Genomic DNA, 24567 nt, shown 5'->3' with positions numbered 1-24567 from the left:
GGTTAACAGGGGAGAACTCACCTTGTGTGCCTTACAAGTTCCCCCAACGAATATTAGTCATCGATAACGGCGATATAAAATTCATACCAAAATCATGGCAACAAAAAAGAAAAGTCGTTGGGGGAACTATAAAAATTAATGATTTAGTATATGTTTAATGTTTAGTATAGTTAGTGCTATTTGGATAATACTCCCTCCGTCCCATATTATAAGCAAAAAAAATCACTTTTTCATGTCCCAAATTATAAGCAAAAAAAACTAACTTTTATCATTTTCAAGATAAACTTTTACTTAATTTACTCTCTCTCTTCTTTTCCCCATAATCAATAACCAATAAAAACTGTTTTTACATCTTCCCATGAAACTTATTTCAACAAACACACAAAAAGTCAACCTTGAAATTATCGTATTTTACTTTTCTTAATAAGTGTGAAAATATTTTTTTTGCCTATATTATGGGACGGAGTAGTAAGATAATCCATTCTATAATTAGTGCTATTGGGATTGGGATACTTGCTACTTTGACTGTGTGGAATATTTTGTGCACAACAAACAAGTTGGTTTTTAACAACGTCTAGCCAAATAAATATGCACTCGATGATTGCAATTATTTATTCTCAACTTCAACTCACTCATCAAGCATTTGGAACTAACCTTGTATCCCTTCGTATTCATATTACAATGATGGTGAGCTAGCAAATGTTAAATAGAGTAGAATGCAAAGAGAAACATAAACGACAGCTAGGGTTTCATAGAATACCAATAGCTTAACATAAAATAAGGATTACAAGAGAATTTATAATCATACCTAATAGACTCTAACTTACTAGTATAAAGGCCCAGTAACTAAAGCCCAATACTTTATTGTCTAACATCTATCCTCAAACTCATAACAAGAAGCATTATGAGTTTGTCAAACAAAATACGAAAAACATACTAAAAAATATAAACTTCTAACATACAAAAAAATATAAACTTCTAACATCATCCCTCAAGCTAAAGCTTACTATGTTGGAACAAAATTGATTTAAAAATGTTCCCCCTGAGCTTATTAAAGTTTTGATGATAACAAAGTATTAAATGTACAATTGGAGATACTAAAAATTTATTTTAAGTGTGCATAACTAACTTAAAGACAAGTTCTGAAGAAAGGCCGGAAGATGAACACTCAGAGGTTCATAATGATTCAGAGGATATCAACGTCAGAAGTTATGACTATCAGAGGTTGAGAACCTCAGGACTTGATAACTCAGAAGCTAGCTAAACTCTGAATTGATCTTGGTTTCTGTGAAGATTCGTCCATGAAGGTCAACACTTTTAACAATGAAGAAAACGACCTCTCAAGAAGATCAGAACAGCATCTTACATTTTTCCTAGTCTCTAGGAGAGAACGTGACTTGTCTGGTCTCTTAGCTTAATATGGAAAGTCTTCTCTGCACCAGGTCAAAGTTACTGAAACTCTTACTCTGTTTTGGATTACACCCAAACTGCATCAAGACATATGCAAGAAGACAAGCTTATCTTCATCAACGGTCATATGCAACGACTACTTCTCTTAGTGATATAAATACTAGATGAAGTGGATTGCATAAATACAACACACACACGTACAAGCTATTATTCTTACAATCCAAGAATACAAACTCTCATCCTCTGAACCGAGAATTTCATTCATACTCAAATACTTTGAAGTCTTTGTGTACTTATTGTATTTTATCATTAAGGTTCTTTAAGAGTATTGTATTACACTTTCAACAAACTTTATTTACATTCTTAAGCTTGAGAAGTCTCTTGCTGTGTACTTGAACATTGTGTAGAAGTCTCTTGCTGAGTGCTTGAGCATTTGTAATCTTGTGTGATTATAGTGAAATCCCTTGGTAGTGCAAGGGGACTGGACTACTCTCGTTTTGTGAGAGGAACCAATATAAATCTGCTGTGTGTTTCTCTCTCTCTCTCTCTGATTCCCTTTGTGTGTTTGATTTATTTATCCGCTGCTAAGTACTAGTGTTCAAAGTTGAAAAAGTTTTAACTTACCTAAAACACAATTCAACCCCCCCCCCCCCCCCTCTTGTGTTTTCACACCTTCATACTAAGCTTTAAGCTTGTTATAAATAAACCCCAAAAACAAACCAAACCAATTAAGATCACGATCAACAGAGAGGAGCAATTCACAGTCAACGGAGAAACCAAAACAAATTAATCCAACATCCAATCCAGTCCAAGCTAACCAAAACAAAACCAATCGAACAAAAGAATCAACCAACAGAGAGATGCAATCAGAAGTGCAATGCAATCAGAAGAAACAATAGGGAGAAGTGCAATGCAATCGGAAGAGAAGTGTAATAGGGGGAGAAGTGCAATGCAATCAGAAGAGAAGTGCAATACAATCAGAAGAGAAGTGCAATAGGGAGAAATGCGAAAGTGTGTACATGAGTTAACAGTCTGAGGTCAGTTAGTTTAGAGTTGGATTCGCGTCGGGTTAGCGAATCATTTGTGGGTAGCAGTGTGTCTTGTTTGCTAGTATTGGCGCATTAACTCGTTTCGTTAATGTGTGTCTTCAACCAATCCGTGATTCAACTACGTTTGGCGCTTATCAAGTCGGATGTGGAATTGGAAAAAGATTTATTAGGCCAAGTGTGTCTCCGTGGGGAGCATCAGTCCTATGGGTGAAAAGGAAAGATGGACATGGAGCGAATCAAAACTACAAGGGATTCTTGGAAGTGGCATTGGACGTGGCCACTCGACAATGTTGAGTGTGGACGAGTGGACGTCGTTCTTGTAAAGGATTGCAAGTACGGAATTATTTAGGGGAACCTCTTAAGAAAAATATTGGATGTCTTCTACGATGAGTTCGGGACGAGACTCGATGAAGCCGTTTAGTTGTCAAGAAGGTGCGACCGTTGTGGAATGGTGGAGCAGACAACGAGGTCAATTGGTATTAATTACGACGATTGGAAAATCATCGAGGCAAGTCGCACTAGAATTGAAGGACGTTGCGTGTCAAGAGTGAGTGAACCTTGCGTGGCTAGACGACGGTTATACCGACAATGGGTACCTTAAGGGTTTAAGTTGAGTGTTTAAGACATATGGGATTATGAAATGTGAGTATTAAGGTAAATCACGTGATGATTTAAGGTAGGAGAACAAATATCACGTTGATAAGTGATGAACTATGCGTAGTTCAGGGGATAGTAAGTATAGGTGTCGATGTGAGACAAGAATATAGTTGGTTAATTTTTGGATCAAGGGTGAATTTGGAGGGATGTTTAGGTAAAGAACGAGTAGTTCAACCTTGGAAAATGAGTTGTGTGTCGATGTTAAGCGATGCTAGAGGTATATAGTGTGGAAATACCTAGAGAGTTGTAGCCGTGTAAGCTAGAATTGTTAGTTTTGGCGGGTAAAACCTAAGAGAAAATAAATTTCTCAAGTAGTTTGACGGGATTAGACCATGAGTGAGTAGAGGCTCGGTATGAATGGGCATTTAAGTTAACGATTTCGATCGACCGAGAGGGACAAATGATCAAGTAGTAGCACCTTGAGTTTATGATATCATAGGAGTTGAAGTGGAAAATTTTTGAGTAAAACAAGTTATGGACGGAAATTTTTAGAAAATTTTCTAGAAATGTCGTAGATGAATAAAAAAGGGGTTCGTTAGTAAGAGTACTAAGACAATGAGAGTGATAGTTGGAAGGACATTTTGTTGAATGTTAAGATGTAATGGGAAATTTGGATGATATGGCTAGTATTTTAAGTTCTTGAGGATTAGATTCAAGGAGTTGATTTATGTATCGGACCTATTACGGAAGTTATGGTAGCGTATGATTTATTCTTGGTGGGTAGTCTCAAGAAGACGAGCATTAAGATTTGAAATAAGTGTCGGACACTAGATGGATGAGCAAGATGAGTCAATTTGGAAGTTAATCATAATGACGTTCTAAGGATAAGGTTAGAGATAGTTATGCATAAAGGGCTAATAACTAGGAACATGGATGGTTAATTATTTAGAGTGTTCGATTACGAGGAATGTGTTGGTTGCATCTTAGAGAAGGCTAGAAGTGAGTAAGAACTTTTTGAGTAAGTAGATGCGTCGAGATGAGCGGCAAGAACTTGTGCGCGAAGTGGGTAATTAGTATTAGAAAATACTATAACTTTAGATAGTTACGACGATTAGGGTTTGGTCGAACGGAGAAGCACATGGCAACGGGGCCTGTGAGAACTAAGGAATTCGCGAAAAGGATTACCTCACACATAATTTGGAAAATTATGATTGTGCGTGTATGTTGAGGAGTCGAAAGCACCACATGAACGGAGGTCATGGCGGTGTGTTTGTTATATGTGGAAGTAAAAAAGGAGGTTAGTAATTGTTCTAATGAAGATGGGCGTAGCATAGTGGAAAGTGCGCGTTGAGAAAATAAAGGACATCGGATGTTAACAATAAAGAGGAGAGGTTGGAACAATTAAGGAGGTCGAGGGTGACGAACTCTTTTGAGGAAGAGAGAATTTATTGGTAAGAGGAAGGAAACTCGACGAAGTTTTAAAATGGTTTGGGAATTTAACAAAAGATTTTATAAGTTGACAACCGCCAAGACAACTTGGGGAGTTGTAATCACCAACCGGATGTTGGGATGGTATTATTAAAAATGAGATTGGGATGAGATTAGTGTATGAACGAACGGTGCGGCGAAGTTACGAGATCAAAAAAAAAAATTTTTTTTTAAGGATTTACGGACATTGGTGAAGTTGTAAGGTTTTACAGAGATGACAACTTCTTTCGGAGTATTTATGTTGTGGGCGGTTGCGACTCGTAGACAAGATCGAGGTAGTAAGAATTGAGGAGACATGTAGAAAACCTCGAAGAAGACGTTGGACCTTTGTGATTCAGATGAATTGAGTACAAGTGGCTGAGAGTGCTATTGTAGTTTGGTAAAGATGGTCTATGTCACCATCATGGTTGTCAACTATCTAGTGACAAATTGAGGAACTGATCGTCCTTAATCTCTTGTTATTAGTAGGCGGAATCGTGTTGACTGGAATGGACTAGTTTGGCCAGCTTTGGTAGTGCGTAAAGTTTTTGAAAATTCTTTTTGGAAGGTAGCCGTCACTGTTTCGTGTAAACTTAATGAAATGGACTATGATGCGGAGGCAGAAGAATGTGATGTTGGAAACGTCATGTGATAACTTAGGTTGCGGACTTTCGTGAAGTTAATCTAAGTTATTACTCTCACTTTAGTTTCGAGGACGAAACTTCTTTTTGGTGGGTAGTAATGTAAGACTCCTAAATTCCACTTTTAATTTATATGAGTTTATGGAGTAAATTAAGTGTGGAAAGGATGTTGAGTTTGGAAATGAAAAAAACAAGGTTTTGGTTGTTTTGTTGAAGTCTGAACAAACTCGTACCTTTTTGACCCCTTTACGTTTTGATTTGGTTTTTATGGTCAACATGAAAGTTGTAGATCTCTTCGTTAGCTTTCCAACGAATATTGGTGCGTCTCAATTGGACAACCAGAACTCAAGTTATGATCGTTTCCGTAAGAGGCGGATTCGCAGAAATTTTCCCACACTTCCTAGCACTCGAGCCAGGCACAGCAGAGGCCCATTTTAGGCCAAAACCTGACCATGGGGGCTGAGCATAGGCGCATGGTACTGTTCACAGGTGGACTTTTGTGACTTTTAGTTGACTTTAGGGGTTTATGCACCCGGGACCTTTGTTGCTTAGTTTTTCGCGTAGATTTCATTTCCGAGGTTTGTTGTTGGGCTAAGGAATGCTATTTGGATTTGTCTTATGGAAGACCATTAGTTATAGATAGGTTGATTAGAGTTCAAGAGTTATTAGTTCGAGTATCGTCGTTATTACGATATATTTTGCTGAGATCGTGCCTGTTTTGTGTTCGAATGTCAGAATGACACGGGGTTTGTTTTCCTAGTCTTCTTATAGGAATGAGGATGATCCTGTGTCTTTAGAATTTCATTTTTCGCGTTATGCTAGTTTTTGAGAAAACGGGCAATAGTTTACCCGCTGTCGTAAAATTTTACGGTTTCGGAATTCAGTAAAATTTTAGATAGAAGATTTATATATCTGCGCGAGTTAGGATATGTCCTGAGAATATTTTTCGAGAGTGTGGAAGAAAATTACAGTCGCGGAAAAAGATTCGGCGATAAGTTTTGGAATTATTTTGAGACGGACTTCCGTTCCGTAAGTTTTCTGTTTTTACGAGTTTTGCTCGTCGCGGCGCGCGAGAGCTGTGGGGCGTGAGAGAAAATATCTAGATATTTGTTAAAGTAAAATGGATGGCTAGGATTTGATCTAGAGAAAGTGCTTTTGATCCAATGGCCAAGAGTGACCAAGACCAATGTATAGTAAGGAGGTTTAGCTTCTTTGGGGACTTAGAAAAATCTGAATTTTTCCATTTCTCTTCCTCTCCAAACCGTGAAGCCATCCCCCATTTTCATACCTTCACCAATTTTTCATTTCATCACCAAATCATCTCATTCCAAGCTAGGGAAATCCATAGAACTTGCAAGGAAATCACTTCTCTTAAGGTAACTAACCTTCTCCTTGTCTTTTGCTTGGTTAAAACTCATGATTCTAGGAATTTTTGGGTTATGTTCTTGAGAATTAGTTTTCTAGAAATTAGTTTTGGTTGTTTGTGGTTCTAGGGAAGTGTTTAGGAGTAGTATTTAAGCTTGTTTAAGCTTGGCATGTTGTGATTTCCATGGTGATTAAGATTTTCATAAAATCTTTTGTTAGGGTTTGAAAAACTTATTTGAAATGATCATAACTTTGAAAAATTGTTTTGTGCTTTTCTTTTTGGTGTTGTTTATGAGCTTAGTAGAGAAATGGATGTTAGATTATGGCTTTAATTTTGTGAAACAAGGAAAAATAATTTTGAGTGTGTTCTTGAGGATTTTATGAACATATTTTTAGAAACTTTTGTTTTGATGCTCAAAGTGGTTTGGTTGATCAATTCCATGGCCATGTGAACTAATAGATGCTAGCTAGGACTTTGCATTGGAAAATTTTGAGTGTGGTCCTTATTTTCAAAACTTTTGGTCATGAGAAATTTCGGAAAAGTGTGGGAGAGGTTTCAAAATTTGTCAGGGCTTTGAGGGAGGCACAATGGTGGCCTAGGGCGAATTACCATGCAAAAATTTTTGGGAAAAAAATGGTTTTAGTGTTGTATGTGTGTTAAAGAACCTAAAATTGAATTTTTCGAAATTTGAGGCTTTGCCCGGAAAATTTTTTGGGGCTTGGATTAGTAACTCGGGGGTATTATGGGATATTACCATGCCCTCGGAAGCGAAAAATTTTGAGCGGAAGGGCCACTTTGTTTTTCAAGGGCAGAACCTAGAGCTTGTGTGTGTGGGGGGGGGGGGGGGGGAATTGTGAAATTTTTCTAAGTCCACAATTTTGTGAAAAATGAGCATGCTTTGATGAAATGATCATAGGTGGGTCAAAGTTTGATTATAGGATTGTATTTGGAAAGAAAAACTTGAAACTTGCGACGCAAGAAAAACTCGATTATTTTGTCGAGATATTTTCGTAAAATTTTTAGGTTGTTTTCAAGTGTTTTGGTAGTGTATGAAAGTGTCCTTTGAAGTTTAAAACCATAGAGAGCAATGGTATGCTTTGAAAATGAAAATTTGTGGGAGAATGCCTTGATTTCTCAATTCTGGACGAACTGTGCAGGGGCATTTTCGTCCATTTAAAATTGTTTCAGTTCCCTCAAAACTTAACCATTTGATCCGTCTTTTCGAGACGAAGAGTTTGGCGTATGGTTCGTCTCGAGTGGACAAGAGTTGAATTAGTTATGGTCATTTTAGTTTGAAAACTATTTTGTCGAAAATGTGTTTGTTTTGTGAAAAATAGTGTATTTAACTTCGGGAATTTTTAATCACTATGGGGAGGACTCGGAAATAATATCCGAGAGTGTTAGGAAGTGCCTTAGACACCTCTAGACCTTTGTAGATAGGTTTAGTTTCGATAAGATAATTTGGGAGAAACTTATTCATTGTCCGCTCCTTATTTTTAGGAAGCGAGAAAGCGTAGAATAGTGCGAGAACGTATTTGTTTGGAAGCTTGCCGAGGTAAGGGCACCTTTCTATTTATGCCTTACTTCCGTCGATAACATGAGTGTATGTTTGTTGTTTGTGCACTAATTGGTGAGTGCTTGGTATGATTCGTGTGATGTATTCTCGATATGAGATCGTGATGAATACTTGTTTTGTTGTTTTACATATTATGTGAATATGTATGTTGGCGTGTTGTTGTGGAATATTACATGTTATGTGAATATGTAACTGTTTGCAGGAGCATATGTGAACGTGTATGTCAGTGACGACTGCACGGGGTAAGTCAGTGAAGACTGCCCTATGTATGTGAAAAGAAAATAATATGCTCATGCATTCATAGTCGTGTAAGTCAGTGACGACTGCACGGGGTGTGTCAGATGGGACCACCTAATCCTACGGAATTTATTGAGTCGGTGTTTGTCAGTGACGACTGCACCCTTTTAGTAGGAGTGACCCTACGACTCGCTACGGTGAGGTTAAATTCCGGAATTCATGCATGTGACTTAACCAGTGACGGTTATTTCACAGTGGTAACCAGTGACGGTTATCACGTTCATTCATTAGAGGTTTTGCATTAGGCTATGTGTGCACTTTATTTATTATTCTTGGTGTTGAGAATATGTTTGACGTTTACTCGCTTTTCGTTTTGGTACTTGGCTTTTGGTATGTGTATTTGGTATTTTTATACTTGTTTCCAGTTGGTGACCCTTGCTTTGTATGTGATAAATGAACGGGTTATCCCCCACCTTAGATGACAGAGAGCCTAGCGAGACTGTGGGTCATGTGGATGGCGAGGACTTCGTGGACTATCCCGGAGTGTAGAGAGTAGCGCTTGTTAGGCTACATTTTTGGTTAGGCTTAGGGCCTAGTTGTATTTTGGATGACTGTATGTCTTATACATTTATACTCAGACATGTTTAGTGCCTTTTGGCCTTGTGATATATTCGGTTCATAACTCGTGTCTTTTGGTTGATGAACTTAATGTATCCGCTGTTTGTAAATTATTCAGGTACACACTTTGCTTCGAGGAAGCCCTGTAGTATAATGTGTTGATGTTATATTTATTTTCTATTGAATGACGAATTGCCGAGATAGCTGCGGGCGTTCACGCGCGCCATTTTATTTAAGCGTGTTGATTTAAAATAAAAAAAAAATAATACCCCTTTTTATGCTTTGAAAAATGGGGTGTTACACAATCAGAATAGAAGTGCAATACAATCAGAAGAGAAGTGCAATAGGAGGGAGAAGTGCAATGCAATCAATCAGAAGAATCAAACCAGAAAGAAATTCAAATCACAATAAACAGAACTCCTTAGCTCAACAAAGACATAAAGTCCTCATGTCTACGGTATGTCCTAATCAGCCTCCTGAATTGTGGATCCCGAGGAATTTGGGAGAGTCAAACCTTTTACAGAGGAGGCTGACATAGCACGAGGCTGGGTAGAGAGAAACTTTTGAAATTGCTCAACAAGATCAAATGCTTGTGAAATAGTCTCGGGTGAGTATATGTGACCAATGCTAGAACCCACCATAGTAGGAGCAATATCAACAACATTGGATGAAGGAGACCTAAAATCCGTTCTACTTACCTTTAACAATTTTGGACATTGTGATTTCCAATGACCTTTTCCCCTACAAAATGAACATTCATCAAAACCAATAGCAGCCCTCCCTTGAGGTTTTCCTTTGTGAAAAGGAGCAGCAAAAACAGATGAAGGATTCGAGATAATTCCTCTTGCTTGATGTGGGTTAGACTGAGACTTAAGCCTAGTTTCTTCTGCCAACAATTCACTAACCACTGAATCAACCTTAGGAAGAGGAATACGATGCAAAATAGCTCCACGAAGTCCCTCAAAATCATCACGAAGAGCCATCAAAAGTTGAACCAAACGTTGTTCTTCTCTATGGTCATTGTATGCTTTAACAACTTTCAATTCAGGTGATTCCATAAGAGCCAACTGATCCCATAAATTAGTCATGGCCGAATAAAATTCATGAATTGTCATATTATTCTACTTAAGCTCCCTGATATCACTCTCCAGCTTATACCTTTTTGCAAAATTGGACTGCTCATACAAACGTTTCAAATGCTCCCAAACCTCCTGAGCAGTATCAAATTTTGCCAACTGCATGCCTATCGACTGAGAGACTGAATTATTTATCCAAGTAATAACCTTTGAATTATTTTTATTCCATGTTTTCAAAGCTTCTGCATACTTATCAACATCTTTTCTATCCATTGGCTTAATAGAAGTTCCATCAATATAACTCCACATATCTTTTCCTATCAAAAAATTCTTCATTACATAGCTCCAATAAAGATATTTTCTCCATTCAATTGAACACTTATAGATTGAAGAGAATCATCTTTATCATTACTCATTATTATCAACTATGAAACAACCAAAAAACACTACCGGATGTCAAAATATTTTATCTCAAATACCAAGTACCAATTGGAAACCGTGGCCCTCCTTTTGTCTCAAATTCCAATTTTTTTGTTTGCTCTAATCCAAAATAAAACAAAAGAACGGTGGCACTAGCCCTCCTTATCTAACAATAGTACCCAATATTCAACAAGCAGCAGCGATCCAAAAGCCAATCAATCAAAGAATTCAAAATTCAAAGAAAAGAAAAAGTAGTACCCGAAATTGTGAAACGATCTAATTTTCCACAACTGCAACAATCACAGCGATAATTATTGCTCTCGTCGTCCTTCAGTAAGTTTCTTTCAAATAATAACGAAATCGATCAAGCTCTTTGATACCATGTTAAATAGAGTAGAATGCAAAGAGAAACATAAACACGGCTAGGGTTTCATAGAATACCAATATCTTAAGATAAAATAAGGATTACAAGAGAATTTATAATCATACTTAATAGACTCTAACTTACTAGTATAAAGACTCACTAACTAAAGCCCAATACTTTATTGTCTAACATCAAACATGGAGATGAGATGAGGATACCATGATTCTCAAGGTTGATACAAGTGTGTTGATAAATCCAATAAAAGAGGGTTATAATTGTCTAATCTGTATGCACTATGGCAATTATCAACTTGGTTTCTTTGCCAGTGCCAGCTCGGGGATCTCTAATGTTCTCCATACTGTGATTCAAGCTCTTTGTATAGGAATCAAAATATATTGAGAAGTGGGCTATAGAAAACTTATGTGCTATTCTGACTCGCTGAATGTGGTACAATTGATGAAGATGAACACTCTGTGGTTTCATCATTATGCAAATCTTTTGGAACTCATGAAATTATCTTATTAAGAATTGAACAATTTCTATTCATCATATCCTCTAGGAGGAAAATTCTTGTGTAGACTTTCTCGCTAAGTTGCGAGCTAATAGTTCAAATCATCTTGTCACGTTCAATGAACTCCCACAATGTTTATCATATGCTTTATTGGATGATGTGTTAGGTGTGTCTTCTCAAGGACTTAGTTTTCATTTTCTTTTCTCATGTAACAAAAAAAATTCATTATTTATTATGATATATCTACGATATCTACTTTTGATTTATAAATTAATGGTTGATCGAGATTTACTCATTTTATACTTTAAAGTTAATTACTCATTTTAAAATATTCGGATCTCATTTAAATAGATGTAGTGCGGATTAAATAAAAATAGTAATTTCATTATTAAGATACTTGATTAGGTAGAACAGAAAGTTCCATTAATAAAATATTCTCATGAGAGTCTCGTGAGTTTAATTAAGTTGATAGAAACATCGCATTATATATGTAAGAGTTGGATTCGAAACCTAAACACTTCAATTATTCACTTTTTAGAGTGTAATTTCTAGACACTAAGCTGCATAACAAAAAATATATATATTCTCCTAAGAAAAAACTATAACTATTGAACCGAAAGTTCCCGTGAACTTGGTAGAGACATCACACTATATGTGAGTAGAGCCAAAATTCAAATCTCAAACATTTCACTTATTCAACTTTAAGGTCGAATTTCTAATTATAAAAACCCCAACTTCATACAATATAGGGGATTGGGTCACCATAAACAAATTAAAACCTTTATGATTGACCCACCATCACATGTAATTTTTTATTTGTTCAATAACCGAATCTAAATTATTGAAAATACAATTATTTTACTTTCCACAACCACCAAATCCTTGCCAATCAAATCAAATCAAATAAAAACATAAAAGCAATCTTTAAAACATAATAGTTAAAAGAGAAATGCTTAATTCCACGAATATCATTTCAACGAAATTCACGAATAGACATTCAAAGTGTAAAACCTTGGTCAACCCTTTTTTTTCCTTGGCTTCACCGTCATCTTAATCTCTTTCTCTTCCACAATTCCACTTATATCCTCCTTATTACAATCCTGTCTTGGGCTCTTGGCACCTCTTTCATAATTTTCTTTTATTGAGTTTTGAATTCTGAGACAACAGAGAATATGAAGATGAGTTATATATATGATAAGTTGACTGTTGAGGACAACATAACGCTTACTGATGATGATAAGCTGATTGTTAGAGCAGATTAAACAGTAAGCATAGATAGAGGTAGTGACGATGGCACCAAAATAGGCGAATGAGAATTAAGGCGGTGAGTCGATCACCGAGTCAACTCGCAAATCAGTAAAAAAGTAAGATTAATTTACATATTGGCCCACACCAATAAAGAAAAAATACTGAACGCGCATAATTTCTTTGTTTTCGTGAACGCGCATAATTTCTTTGTTTTCGTGAAATTAGTTGTCGTGTGATATAGCGGTGCTGTAGTTAAAATTTTAACTTCCTAATGAAATTCTCGGATTTGGATCCTCTCATTTTTTCTCTCCAATTCTCTCCCTTTTTTTTTATGTGTCTTTCTCTCTCATCATCACTTGTTTATTTTTAATTTCTCTCTCTTCACACTCATATTAAACTTTAAAGAACAAAGGAGAGAGCATTGGAGAGAAGAAAAAAAAAAAAAAAAGGATCCAAATCCGAAATTCTCAAATGTAAAAAAAACAAACATTTCATCCTCTAATGTTTTTTCGTGAGATTGTGATAAGAAAATAAATCCCACCAGCAAGGCTTGCATAATAATAAAATTAAATAAATTTCAAAAACTAATTTTAGAATAAAAATGTTGAAAAATAAAATTTTGCTACAAATGTAACACTTTCTCAAAAGCTTTTTACAGAACTTTAAATTAGAAAAAATAAAAAAAGTATCAATTTGATTAGGGATGTTGCCTTTAACACCTAGAAAGTATACTTGACTTGAGATAAATTACAACCAAACCTTATTTAACAGTTAACATCACGTTCATTTAGTAGTTGATACCACTTTTCTCAACCTCTTAGCTCTTTTCAATCAATTTTTGAAGCCAATTAAACATATCTGTTGAATTTTACAACTTAGCTGTCCAGTATGAAAAATTACACTCCCAAATCGGTAGTGAGTATAGTAGCCACGAGTAACAACGGGTAAAATACATTAAGCTACAAAATAGTTAATTATTGATCATGAATATCACCACAGTTGAATTTCTGTAATTATACATCTAATGATACAAGTCATGAATCAGAATTCACAAACTAAAACTCGATCTCTGAAACTATTATGAGAAAATACGCAGATTGTCGTCTTTAAGAGCCACAAGCCTGCAAGCAGTTCTTCAAACTTCCCCTTTAAACTTGGCTTCATATACCTGAGGTTGCTGCAAAATAAAAAATTTTGTTGAAAGGAAAAGACGTGTGGAAGCAAAAGTTAAGGCATGTTACTCCTCAATATATTCACACCACTTTTAAACTTATACACAAAAAAGCATTTTAATTTAAATTGACAAGCCAAAAGTCTCCCGTACAACTTAATTCTGCACTAACAATATGATTTTGTACAGTATTACACAGAAAGGAACAACTATCAGTAGTAACATAATAGAGCATCTCTAGTCTAGCATGAAGTTAAGAATGTGTATCCCATGGTCAATAATTATTACTACGTTGAGTTCTTCTTTTTTTTTTTTTTTTTTTTTCTATTTCATTAAAATATGAATTACTTATATATTTAGAATATTACTACAGGCCAGTATATTTGTTTAATCACACTGTTGTCCTTATTTTACAAATTGGATGGACATTGATCTCAATGTATCATGTCATCAAACAATGCCCAGTTCACTTTTCCTGCCACAAATCCTCCCCATATTTGAGACAAGGATTTAAGAGTAATTTACTCTAGTTAAATTTGCAAAAGCGAGAAGACGAGAACAAAAAATTCAGCAGGATCCTCAGGACCTATGCTTACCATGTATATAGCTGAAATCATTTTGCGTGCAAACCACCTCATGTGCATTGCACGCTGAGCAGCACTTGCTGCTTCCACCGTTTCAAACATCAAATACACAAAACCAGCACTGTTTCTGTATACAAAAAATGAATCAATTAACCAAATCGCAGATATGTAGAAAGTGATATCGGAAATAAAAAATATGGAACGGAGTACACATGTATGAGTGCTACACATTCATAAACTTACTTGTCAACATAGATATGCTTCACCCTCCCATATTTAGAACACTCTTCTTCTACATCTTCTTTAATGTCTAGATCAAAATCTGGCTCTGTCTGCAGATCGTAATAATTGATATTAGTAATTCAGTTAAATGAAAGACTATATAGAGTAACTGTAATCAATCAGTTAATCCTGACCTCAGTGGTTGGATCAAACATATTCTTCAACAGTAAACAGTTGCTGGGGGTTCCGACAGGTTCGGCAACTTGGGTAGGCATAATTTGATTTGGTAGACCTAGTGCTGGTATTAATCCAGGATTACTAATAGGCAAACTAAATGCCTGTGGAGCAGGAGCTGACCCATTTATAGGTAAACCAATGCTGCAGAGTTTGGAATCTGTTAAGATAATGGACACATTTAATGAATATAAGAGTAAAATATTTAGACGGACCTTGCAGCAATTCCAGAGCGATCCAGCTTCTGCATAAGCAATGCTCTTGATTGGGCATTTAAAGCCTGTTTGTATAAAAGTAAGAAAAGGCACAATAAATGAGCAAGAAACTCAACTAGGAAAAGAATTGACTGATTGATATAATTTATTGCAAAAATAGTGGAAAAGGGGATAGGAATGGGGATTATAGTAGTTATTAAATACAAAACACCTGGCCCAAGATAGGGGGCAAAAAATGCAGTTTCTGACTGCATAAAGCGTGGAAGCAGGGAAATAAAACCTTCAGATCACAAACCAGATAAGGAAAGAGTGAAATATGGAATGCTGTAACCACCATGTTTAACCTAAGTTCAGTGAATCTAGAATAAATAAACACCATAAACATCCATGAGTTTGTTTTGTTTGGCATCTTCAATTATGTGATGCCTTCTCAGTTCTCAGAACTTATTTACTAAGGAAAGAGCAAAAATGGTCAACACTCAATAGAACTAAAACTTCAATACGCTTTTCAAATCTATGAAAACACTTCTAAGCTAGAATTGAGTTAACTAAAATTATAATGAAAATTTGAAATTAAAAAAAAAAAAAAAAAAACTACTAGCAATCAACCTAACAAGCTGAGTAAATAATCTTCCACCTAACTAATTCTATTGTCTGAGGAGATACAGATTTAAATGACACATTGTTCTGTGGACGCTATTCATTTAGTCATGTGGAAGCTATTCATTTAGTTTTATATATGTAAACCTACCAGTCCACCTTCATCATCATCAAAGTCTGCAGATTTTGCTGTTGTATCTTGGCTTCCAACATGGTCTGCTACAGATGAAACCTGACCGATAAGCAGCATTAGTTACAAATATAAGGACAAGCAAATAAACCCACACACAAAAGTAAATTATAAAATAAAGTGAACAAATCTACCTTGATAGTTCGGCCAGCAATTTCCAATTTTCCATTTAAACTCTGGGCAGCCTTGGCATGCTCTAGATGGGCAAACTGTCCAAGAATTGGTATGGAAAAAACGTAAGTAACAGTATTTTATCAGAAACAATTTTTTAAGTTAAGTGTCAGTAACGAACTTGAATAAACCCAAAACCCTTGCAATGTCCTGTCTCAAGGTCAAGAGGCAGTTGCACAACCTCCACAGTACCAAATGGCTCAAAAATCTAAAATACATAAAAAATGTCAGAAGCTGAAAATCAGTGACAAATTATCAAATCAAATATTCTACTTTAATTAACAGCAGGCTAAATCAATTCAGAAGAAAACTACATTGTTGTTTTAAAGGGTATATTTTCAAAAAAAAATTATGTTAAATTTGTCATTTCATATTTCTAGCAATGGATGGAAGTGACAAGACTCAGCGGACAGAGAAAACCAAATACCTCCCTCAACTGGCTCTCAGTCATATTGAAGTGAAGGTTCCCCACATAAAGTTTTCTGTCCACTGCTCCATATGGTCCTGTCACACCAGCAGCTCCACTAGTAGTATTAGATTGAACTAGGTTCTTTTCAGCCTCAGAAGGTTTGACCATTACAGGTTGTCCAAGAAGAAGTTGGCCGGAGAGAGCAATTGCCATTGGCACCGACATTGCATCATAAAATTCAATATACCTGCAACCTCATCAAAAACTTGCATCAACTTCAGAATGACAATGTACAAACAGTTGCATTCAAAACTTACAAAGCATAGCAAAGAGATGTAGGGAAACAAAAACTCTAGTGCAGACAGCTCAACCAGAGAGTATCTTTTCATGTATCTGACTCATATAAAGAAAATGTTAGACTGATATAGTAAAAATACAAACTGAAACATATATTAAACATATATTTCATCTTCATGGAAGGACTACATGGAACCATCGACATTTGGAGGATTAGGCAACCAACAATTCATCTTCACTTATGTGTATGCGTAAAGAGAAAAAAACATCAATTCTTAGGAAACATAACCAACTTAAAGCTGACGAAGTGCCTCTGACTCACGGGTCAAAACCAAATCTAAGAGCCAAACAAACCACGTCCACATGCATCTCATTCAACTGGCTATACCCACCCCAAAAAAAGAGGAGGAAAAAAGGAATGCAGGAGAAAATTTCTCCACGCAAATTTATCAAGATAATATACCTCATAACCAGTTCAAGTGATATAAACTGAAAAGGCTCAACAACATAGAAAGAAATCCTCACTGTGTGTGTATGTCAACATAGAGGAAGCAAATTGGGAAAGGACCAGCATAAGAAAACCAGGATTATGTCATCTACCTTGAGTACGCAGCATGAATTGATTAAACATGGGTGCAAGGTATTCCCATCATCCCTCATCATTATCGCATTGCTAGTCCATTTAAGAATACAGTTAAACATGATTCTTGAAAGTTGATATCCTAATACCACAATAGTGCACGCATATGAAGAATAAAATAAAATACGTTACAATAAAGAGCATACCCCACTCCTTTAGATCGTCTTGAGTTCCTGTCCATTATCAGACGAACATCTCTCACCTGAAAATTAGGCGCATCAGAATAAATATAACTGAGGAAATATCACTTGACAGAGTAAGTCAAGATACAACGCATTCACACTAAGGAACCAAACAACTACATGCAGCTCCGTATGACCTGACTTATTTTTTACTTCTCCTTAAAAGAAGTTAGGCCAAACACATTAAAAAGATCTTAATTAAAAACGGAGGTTATCTTTTATGTATAATAAAAACTAGACATGAAGAACTTTTAAAAAAATAGTTGAGAGGAGATTTTCAAATCAAGTAGGAAACCTTTGATATTTTATCTATTTTTTAATAATTTAACTCATTCTATCAAAAAAATACCTTTTAAGCTAAAAAATAACAATAATTACCAAATTATCTTTATTTCTAATGTTCTTATTCTTAGCTTTTATTTTGAAGTAGTTTTTAAGCCAGAATAAGTAAAGGCAAAATGTAGCCTATACATTCAGGAATCAGGAGTTGTAAATATTTGAATATAACCACTGGTGCACTCCCCATAATACAGTCACTAAATAACTTGAAACTAGAGCAGGTGAAGATTATCTATGAAGCACTGACACATGCGTTGGCACAAAACTGACTCATCGACACCAGTAATAATTTCAGAAAATGAATAAACGAACGTAATCACATGCCGGACACCAACACACCTTCAATCAGAAGTGCCGTGTTATCACACTCAATCACATATTATTCATAAAATAATAATATATGTATACAGTACACAGTATATACACTCGGGCGACAGAAGTTCCAATGGAAACATAACCCCATAGTTTTAAATGGTAAAACATATAATAAATCAATGTAAAAATAAAAATCATGCAAAACTGTATGCAAATATTAAAATCAACTGACCTTGCCAGCTTTTGAGAAGAATTCATAAACATCCCTTTCTGTTGCCTTTAAGGGCATCTGTAATCATGGCAACACATTGGCAATAATCAGAACAGGACACCAAATCATTATAATCCAAGACAAAAACATAACAGGACAATCAATTAACCTGATAGGCAAAAACAGTTCTTTGATCCCTTTCTGGATCTGCCTCAGGCTCCGCTGCTTCTTTCTTGTCCCTAAATCTCCTGCAATTCACATTAACATTCAGCCACTATAAAACATGCATAGAAAAGTTCAATAAATTTGAACCTAATATTCATACTGTATAATTCATAACATTGTCAATAATCCATGCTTAGTATTTTATGTAGTATACTTAATTATAAGACCATAAGTGATTTCTCATAAAAACTGTAAGAGTTGTGCCTCTCAATATCATTTACTGGAGTATATCTGTTCAGTCAGTTAATGAAATGAAAACATTGTGCGGTTTATAGCCAAGTAGGTTTAGGTTTATGCCATGAAAGAAGAATATGACACTTTGCTTCAAAATCAGACGTGGTTTCTGTTTTCTCTACCTTCAGGCTGGAGTTGGGTTTTCAAAAATACAGAAAACCTGATGAGAGCATTAATGCGGCCAGGTTAGTTGCTATCGGCTCATCAACAACAAGGTTTACGGTTACAGAAACTTTCCCTCAGTCGTGAAACATATTATTAGAATATTCTCAACATTACCATCTCAAAGTGGCACAACCAGCAGCTGGATATTAAAAAATCATTCCTAGATCATCTTTTAGAAGAGATCTATGAGTCCGCCACCAGGTTTTGAATCTGCATATATAAATCACTGGTTTGTAGAATGCACAAGGCTATCTAAGGTCTCAAACAAGCATTTAGAGCTTGGTATGGGATAATTTTTATTGCCCTTCTTGGTTTTCTGTTTTATGGGCAAGCAAGTCAAGTGTGACCCCTCTTTGTTCACTTCACATTAAGGTTCTCGCTGTATTTTTAATCTCATTTATGTGGTTAAAACAATCACCACTGGTGATACCTCCCTTTTATACAGAAACAGATATCGGAACTGCACTGAGTTTGTTTTGAAAATTGAAATACTAATTGTTACTTTCTTGATAAAGAGACTGCTTGACGGATCTCTTCTGCCATCTCAAACTAAATAGCCACTTGGTTGAGAAGTCACTTTGCAACCAAGAGGTACCTGGTTCGAAACTTGGCATTGGAACTAAATATATCAAGGATTTCTTGGATGGAACTCACATGACTGGTTCAAAGGGAATTTCCTCCCCTCCAGTGGTAACAAATCTAAACTTGTCCAGATTTGGAGCCAACTATTTTCATGATCCTACTTTCTACAGGTCAAGAGTGATTGCCCTAACAGTATGCCACTATAAGTCTATAACCCAGCCTGAGATCAGTTTGCAGTGAACAAATCATATCAGTTCATGTAGCCGGTGGAAAATCATAGGAAGGCAGTCAAGAATATAAATCATCATAAGGTATCTGAAAGGGACTATCAGCCATGGGCATTGCTGCTGCTGCTGCAGAAACCAGACATCTGATTTGAGCCAGCCAGTCCTTCTTAAAGCTTATTGTGATGCAGACTGGGCCCCAAACTCAGAATAACTAGTAATCAACTTCAGTACCCGGCATTTACTTTGGCCCAAATCAGGTATCTTGGTGGTCCAAATAGCAGACCTTCGTTGAATGCACGGTTACTGAAGCAGAGTACAGAATTTTGGCAAATACAGCTGCTGAAATTCCCCGTTTGCAATCTTTGTTTCAGAACTGCACATTTCCATACATATTCCTCAGACTAAGTGTGATGACTTGAGCATGACTAGTGCTCTATTGATTATTATCATGATATAACAAATCATTTTGAAGGTGTGTCCATTTAACAAGGGTACACCACTACACCCTAAAATCAGCTGTGGTTGGTTATAGAGCCAATGGGCCTATGGAATCAATTTTTCTATTTAATGAAATGAAATCACTGTAAACTAGTTTATTTAGGTAGATTATGTATGAATAATTTTGCAAAAATATCACTGCATTGTTAAACAAAAATGGGATATGGTCCTTTTCCATCTTTTGTGGTATGGTTTTGTTATTCCAGAAATTGGTAAACAGATGTATCATTTTCCCAGAATGATAAAGTAGTAAACAAAGTTTCACAGGAATCCTATGGGCGGTGGCTGGTGATGGTTTTCATCAATGGTATGCTTGTAAAAAATTGTATTAAAAAATTGAATAACCGGGAGAAAAAAGAAAGCCTGTTAAGCCGAGTAAATTTGCAGAGTGATAAAACTCATTACAAAGGGTATGCATCAAATAAACAGTCAATTTTAGTTTCTGCATAGCTGATAAATAACACAATTGTTCATTTAGCAATCGAATTTAACAATTTTCACCACAATCTACAACCAAGCCTAAGCCATAAACACTAGCAAAAGCACAATTAATCAAAATCAGAGCAAAAAGCACATGTTAAAAAAACGAATTAACAAAAAAATAAGGGAGATTAAGTTGAGGAAAAGTGCATTACCGGCTATCTCTATCCAAATCGCGCTCAGAACGACTTCTGCTCCTCCTGGACCTCTCTCTCTCCTCCCGTTCTCTCTCCCTTTCTCGTTCAGAACGACTTATGCTTCTCCGAGACCTCTCTTTCTCCTCTCGTTCTATCTCTCTATCTCTCTCAGAACGACTCTTACTCCTCCGGGACCTTTCTCTCTCCCTTTCCTTCTCCTTCTCCCTCTCCCTATCCCTCCTCTCCCTCTCTTTGTCCTTATCTCTCCTATCCCTATCTCTCTCTCTGTCCCTATCCTTCTCCCTATCTCTGTCTCTATCTCTGCTACTCCTCTCACTCTCTCTATCTCTATCCCTATCTCTGCCACTCCTATGACGCTCCTTATCGCGGTCATCATCACGATCTCTATCCTTCCTGGAAACATGCTCGTCATCGCCGCCGCTGGACCTCTTGCTCCGCTTCTCTTCGGTTCCATCTTCGATCTCATCGCGCTTTCTGTAACTCTTTTCGGTTTTGTCGCTACTTTCTCTCTTCTTCTTAGAAGAATCTTTGTCTTCTTGTTGTTCCTCCACTGTCTTCTCCAAGTAATCGTACTCGTCGAAATCCATTTCTGATTGTTCTCTCAATCAATCCCTATGTATGAAATTGAGAATTTGAGACTGAGAATTCTCAATTTCTAGGGTTTTGTCTTTTGGGGTTTTTCTTTTGCCTCAAACTCAGATATAGAGATGAAACAAATGCTTCGTGCGCACTTCGTACTCTATCAAACTTGTTAAATAGTAAATCAGATTCACTGCGAACAAAATTTGACGATGTCACACATCAAGTATTTACGGATGTTTATTGCTGAATTAATTCACGTAATTTTTATTCTATATCAAAATATTGGGATTAAAATTGTACCGTACGATTTTGATCCAACCATCATAAATTTGCCAATTGTATGAGTGTGTCAAATATTTTACCGCACACAATTTTGATGCATTAAAAACTAAAAAGTGACGACCAAATCATAAACTTTTGGCTTAAATGTAGTTTTACCCCTCTGTTTTGAAAAATGTGGAATTTTACCCCCTATCTTAAAATGCGGAATTTTACCCTCTTATTCTATAATTTGTTGGATTTTGCCCCCACCAAAATTTTGCACAAAATTTGCTTCTGAGCCTCAAGTTCAGAGTTTTGCACATAACTCAATTTTGATCAATAATTCACAAAACTGATACCGAAACGACCGTAATCGAGTTAGCTTTCCACAGAATCAAACCCCACTAAATTTGGAGTTATATAGAGAGATTAATTACCGTTTTAATGAAGGTCTGTCTAATTACTAATTCTGCAGAAATCTACTTGTGACATTCAAATTCAACATCGTCTACCGAACGCATCGTAACTCCAAATTCGATGAAATTGAAATTCCAACAAGGTTAATTTCGTTAGCTTTCCATACATGTAAATAGTATTAAAAAATGAGCTACATGGTGAGAGGCATGACGAAAATACCAGTAGTAGTTTCATACGATAATTAATTTGAACATACCTTCACTAAAATGGTAATTAATCTCTTTCTGTAACTCCAAATTTAGTAGAGTTTGATTCTATGGAAAACTAACTCGATTGCGGTCGTTTCGGTACCATTTTGGTGAATTATTGATTCAAATTGAGTTCTGTGTGAAGCTTTGAACTTAAGGCTCAGAAGCAGATTTTGTGTAGAATTTTGGTGGGGGGCAAAATCCAACAAATTATAAAATAGGGGGGGTAAAATTCCGCATTTTAAAATAGAGAGGGTAAAATTCCGCATTTTTCAAAACAGGGGGGGTAAAACTGCATTTAAGCCTAAACCTTTTTTTAAAAAAAAACTAATAATAGACTCGTGCTATCTCACGAGTCGTAACGTTACACAGATATTTTTTTAAGTTACACTTTGCTAATTAAAATTAAAAAATAAAATATTGCATTAAAACAGTCATTTGAAAAAACGCAGAAGACTTTCATTAATATTTAATGATTTATTTAGTATATATAATAGAAATTTTGAGATTTTTATAAGTTATAATTTATCCCGTATGCGAAAGCATATTTTTTACCAATGTATATATTTTGTAATTATAAATAAAATTTTTCGTATTTGAATCTGTATCGTATTTTGTCCCGCGTATGATTTAATTAGTATATATGATAATTATTTTGAATTTTTTATCAGATATAATTTGTCCCGTATCTGATAGCATATTTTATCCAGTTTTTTATTTTTTTTGGTACAACAGTGTTTGATTTATTTAGTACATAATTATTTAAGTATAGATTAATGTAAATTTTGATATTAAAGTTATCCCATATATGGTAATTAAAATTTATGTCAGTTATAACTTATCTCGTGTAAAATAGTTTCTTTGAAGAAAAAAAATAGTTAAAATTTGTTTCACATATGATAAATTTTTTTTGAAATATTTATCAGTGACAATGATAGTTTAAACCTTATATGATAGTTATAACTTATATAGATATAATTCATGAAATTTGTTATTCAAATTTCAAATTGTTCTTTGGTGGGAAAATAAATAGTTGAATATGAGTATGACACATTGGGTAAGTGTATGACAAAGCTGAAAAGATGACAATGACATGTGACAATTGCATTTAATATTTGGCATAAAAAATGGTTTGGTTGCCTTGGTTTCAAAAGCAACCAAATTAGTTTCCATGTAATCGGCTTTCCAAAAAACAACTTTTTCTCTCACAAGTTTACAAAATGGCTTGGTTGGCTCACAATATGGCTCGGTTTGCAGCAATATCAGTTCAGTTATACAAATTTTGGACATCAAGTACCCTTACTTTAGACACATGGCAGCATTTGAAGCAAAATTATTTATGAGTTTTCCGGAATAATTAACTTTCTTATATAGATTAGGTGACATATTGGTAAATTGTGTTTTTTTTAAGCAAGTAAATTGTGTTGTTGTCATCCATTTGCTTATCAATTATGTTTTTTTTATAATAAAATAAAATTCATTCAGTCATATGTTAAAATAGCAACAATACAAGAGATGAAGATAGCTAAATACCCATTAAAGATATGTTTAAAACTTTCATCCGACAGTATAGCGTAAACAAACCAAAATCTAAATCTTAACAATCAGACTAAATTCTTCAACATATGACCAAAGGTCAATAGTAATTTGAGATCCACCGTCTTTGATGGCATCCAACTTCAGAAAAAAGATATTTGCATGTGTTCGCGCAAAAAAATTACTATATTTGGTCTCCGAGATAACCGATTCTGCCATATACCGACAATATATTTGCAAGATTGAGAGAAAATTGACCTTAGTGATAGCCGCCATAAGCCCTTTACTTGAACTATAGTATATATGCCTCTGAATATCATTGTTTGAACCTTAATAAGTCAAAACTTATCTGTCACTCCGAACAAACAAAACACCGCACAAAGACGGAACAACAAAAAACCGTCACAAAACGACTAACAAACCAACAACACCGCACTTAGGCGACCAAAACATAAAAATAAAATTCAAATATATGTGAATAACATTTATTTAGAAAAACAATGAGAAAAACGACGAAGAGGGGTGATTTCGGATAATGACCCAAAACCATCCCTCTATGATGAGAGAGAATTGCACAAGAATGATAGTGGGATA

At 35.5% G+C, this 24567-nt stretch overlaps 3 protein-coding genes across 6 annotated transcripts; 1 reads left to right on the top strand and 2 right to left on the bottom strand.

Moving 5' to 3' along the window:
* The first annotated feature begins 6215 nt into the window (after positions 1-6215).
* LOC123912985 lies at positions 6216-8983 on the top strand. Of its 4 annotated transcripts, none has more exons than XM_045963581.1 (3): positions 6216-6540; positions 8031-8085; positions 8822-8983. In XM_045963581.1, exons 1-3 carry the CDS (start codon positions 6328-6330, stop codon positions 8890-8892), a joined length of 339 nt encoding a protein of 112 aa, XP_045819537.1. In that variant the 5' UTR covers positions 6216-6327; the 3' UTR covers positions 8893-8983. The 4 variants fall into 4 exon arrangements, 2 of the variants coding, with proteins under 2 accessions (XP_045819537.1, XP_045819538.1); XM_045963582.1 differs by having other exon boundaries at positions 8769-8983; XR_006811498.1 differs by lacking the exon at positions 8031-8085.
* Positions 8984-9425: 442 nt separating this feature from the next.
* On the bottom strand, positions 9426-10049 carry LOC123914983. The gene has a single exon (XM_045966143.1). It carries the CDS (start codon positions 10047-10049, stop codon positions 9426-9428), a length of 624 nt encoding a protein of 207 aa, XP_045822099.1.
* A 3317-nt stretch (positions 10050-13366) lies between these two features.
* LOC123912984 (RNA-binding protein 39-like) lies at positions 13367-21717 on the bottom strand. Its single transcript, XM_045963580.1, has 13 exons — positions 20927-21717; positions 18530-18608; positions 18382-18438; positions 17460-17515; positions 16395-16623; positions 16089-16175; positions 15931-16005; positions 15758-15838; positions 15007-15071; positions 14752-14935; positions 14579-14667; positions 14348-14462; positions 13367-13757 (listed from the first exon to the last, which is right to left on the bottom strand). The coding sequence occupies exons 1-13, from the start codon at positions 21514-21516 to the stop codon at positions 13716-13718; spliced, it is 1749 nt and encodes a 582-aa protein (XP_045819536.1). The 5' UTR covers positions 21517-21717; the 3' UTR covers positions 13367-13715.
* Positions 21718-24567: the final 2850 nt, after the last annotated feature.

This window comes from Trifolium pratense, linkage group LG3 (genome assembly GCF_020283565.1).
Source record: "Trifolium pratense cultivar HEN17-A07 linkage group LG3, ARS_RC_1.1, whole genome shotgun sequence".
Taxonomy (NCBI): Eukaryota; Viridiplantae; Streptophyta; class Magnoliopsida; order Fabales; family Fabaceae; genus Trifolium; species Trifolium pratense.
The sequence above is the reverse complement of the archived record's forward strand: the minus strand, read 5'-3'. Positions and strand labels throughout refer to the sequence as shown.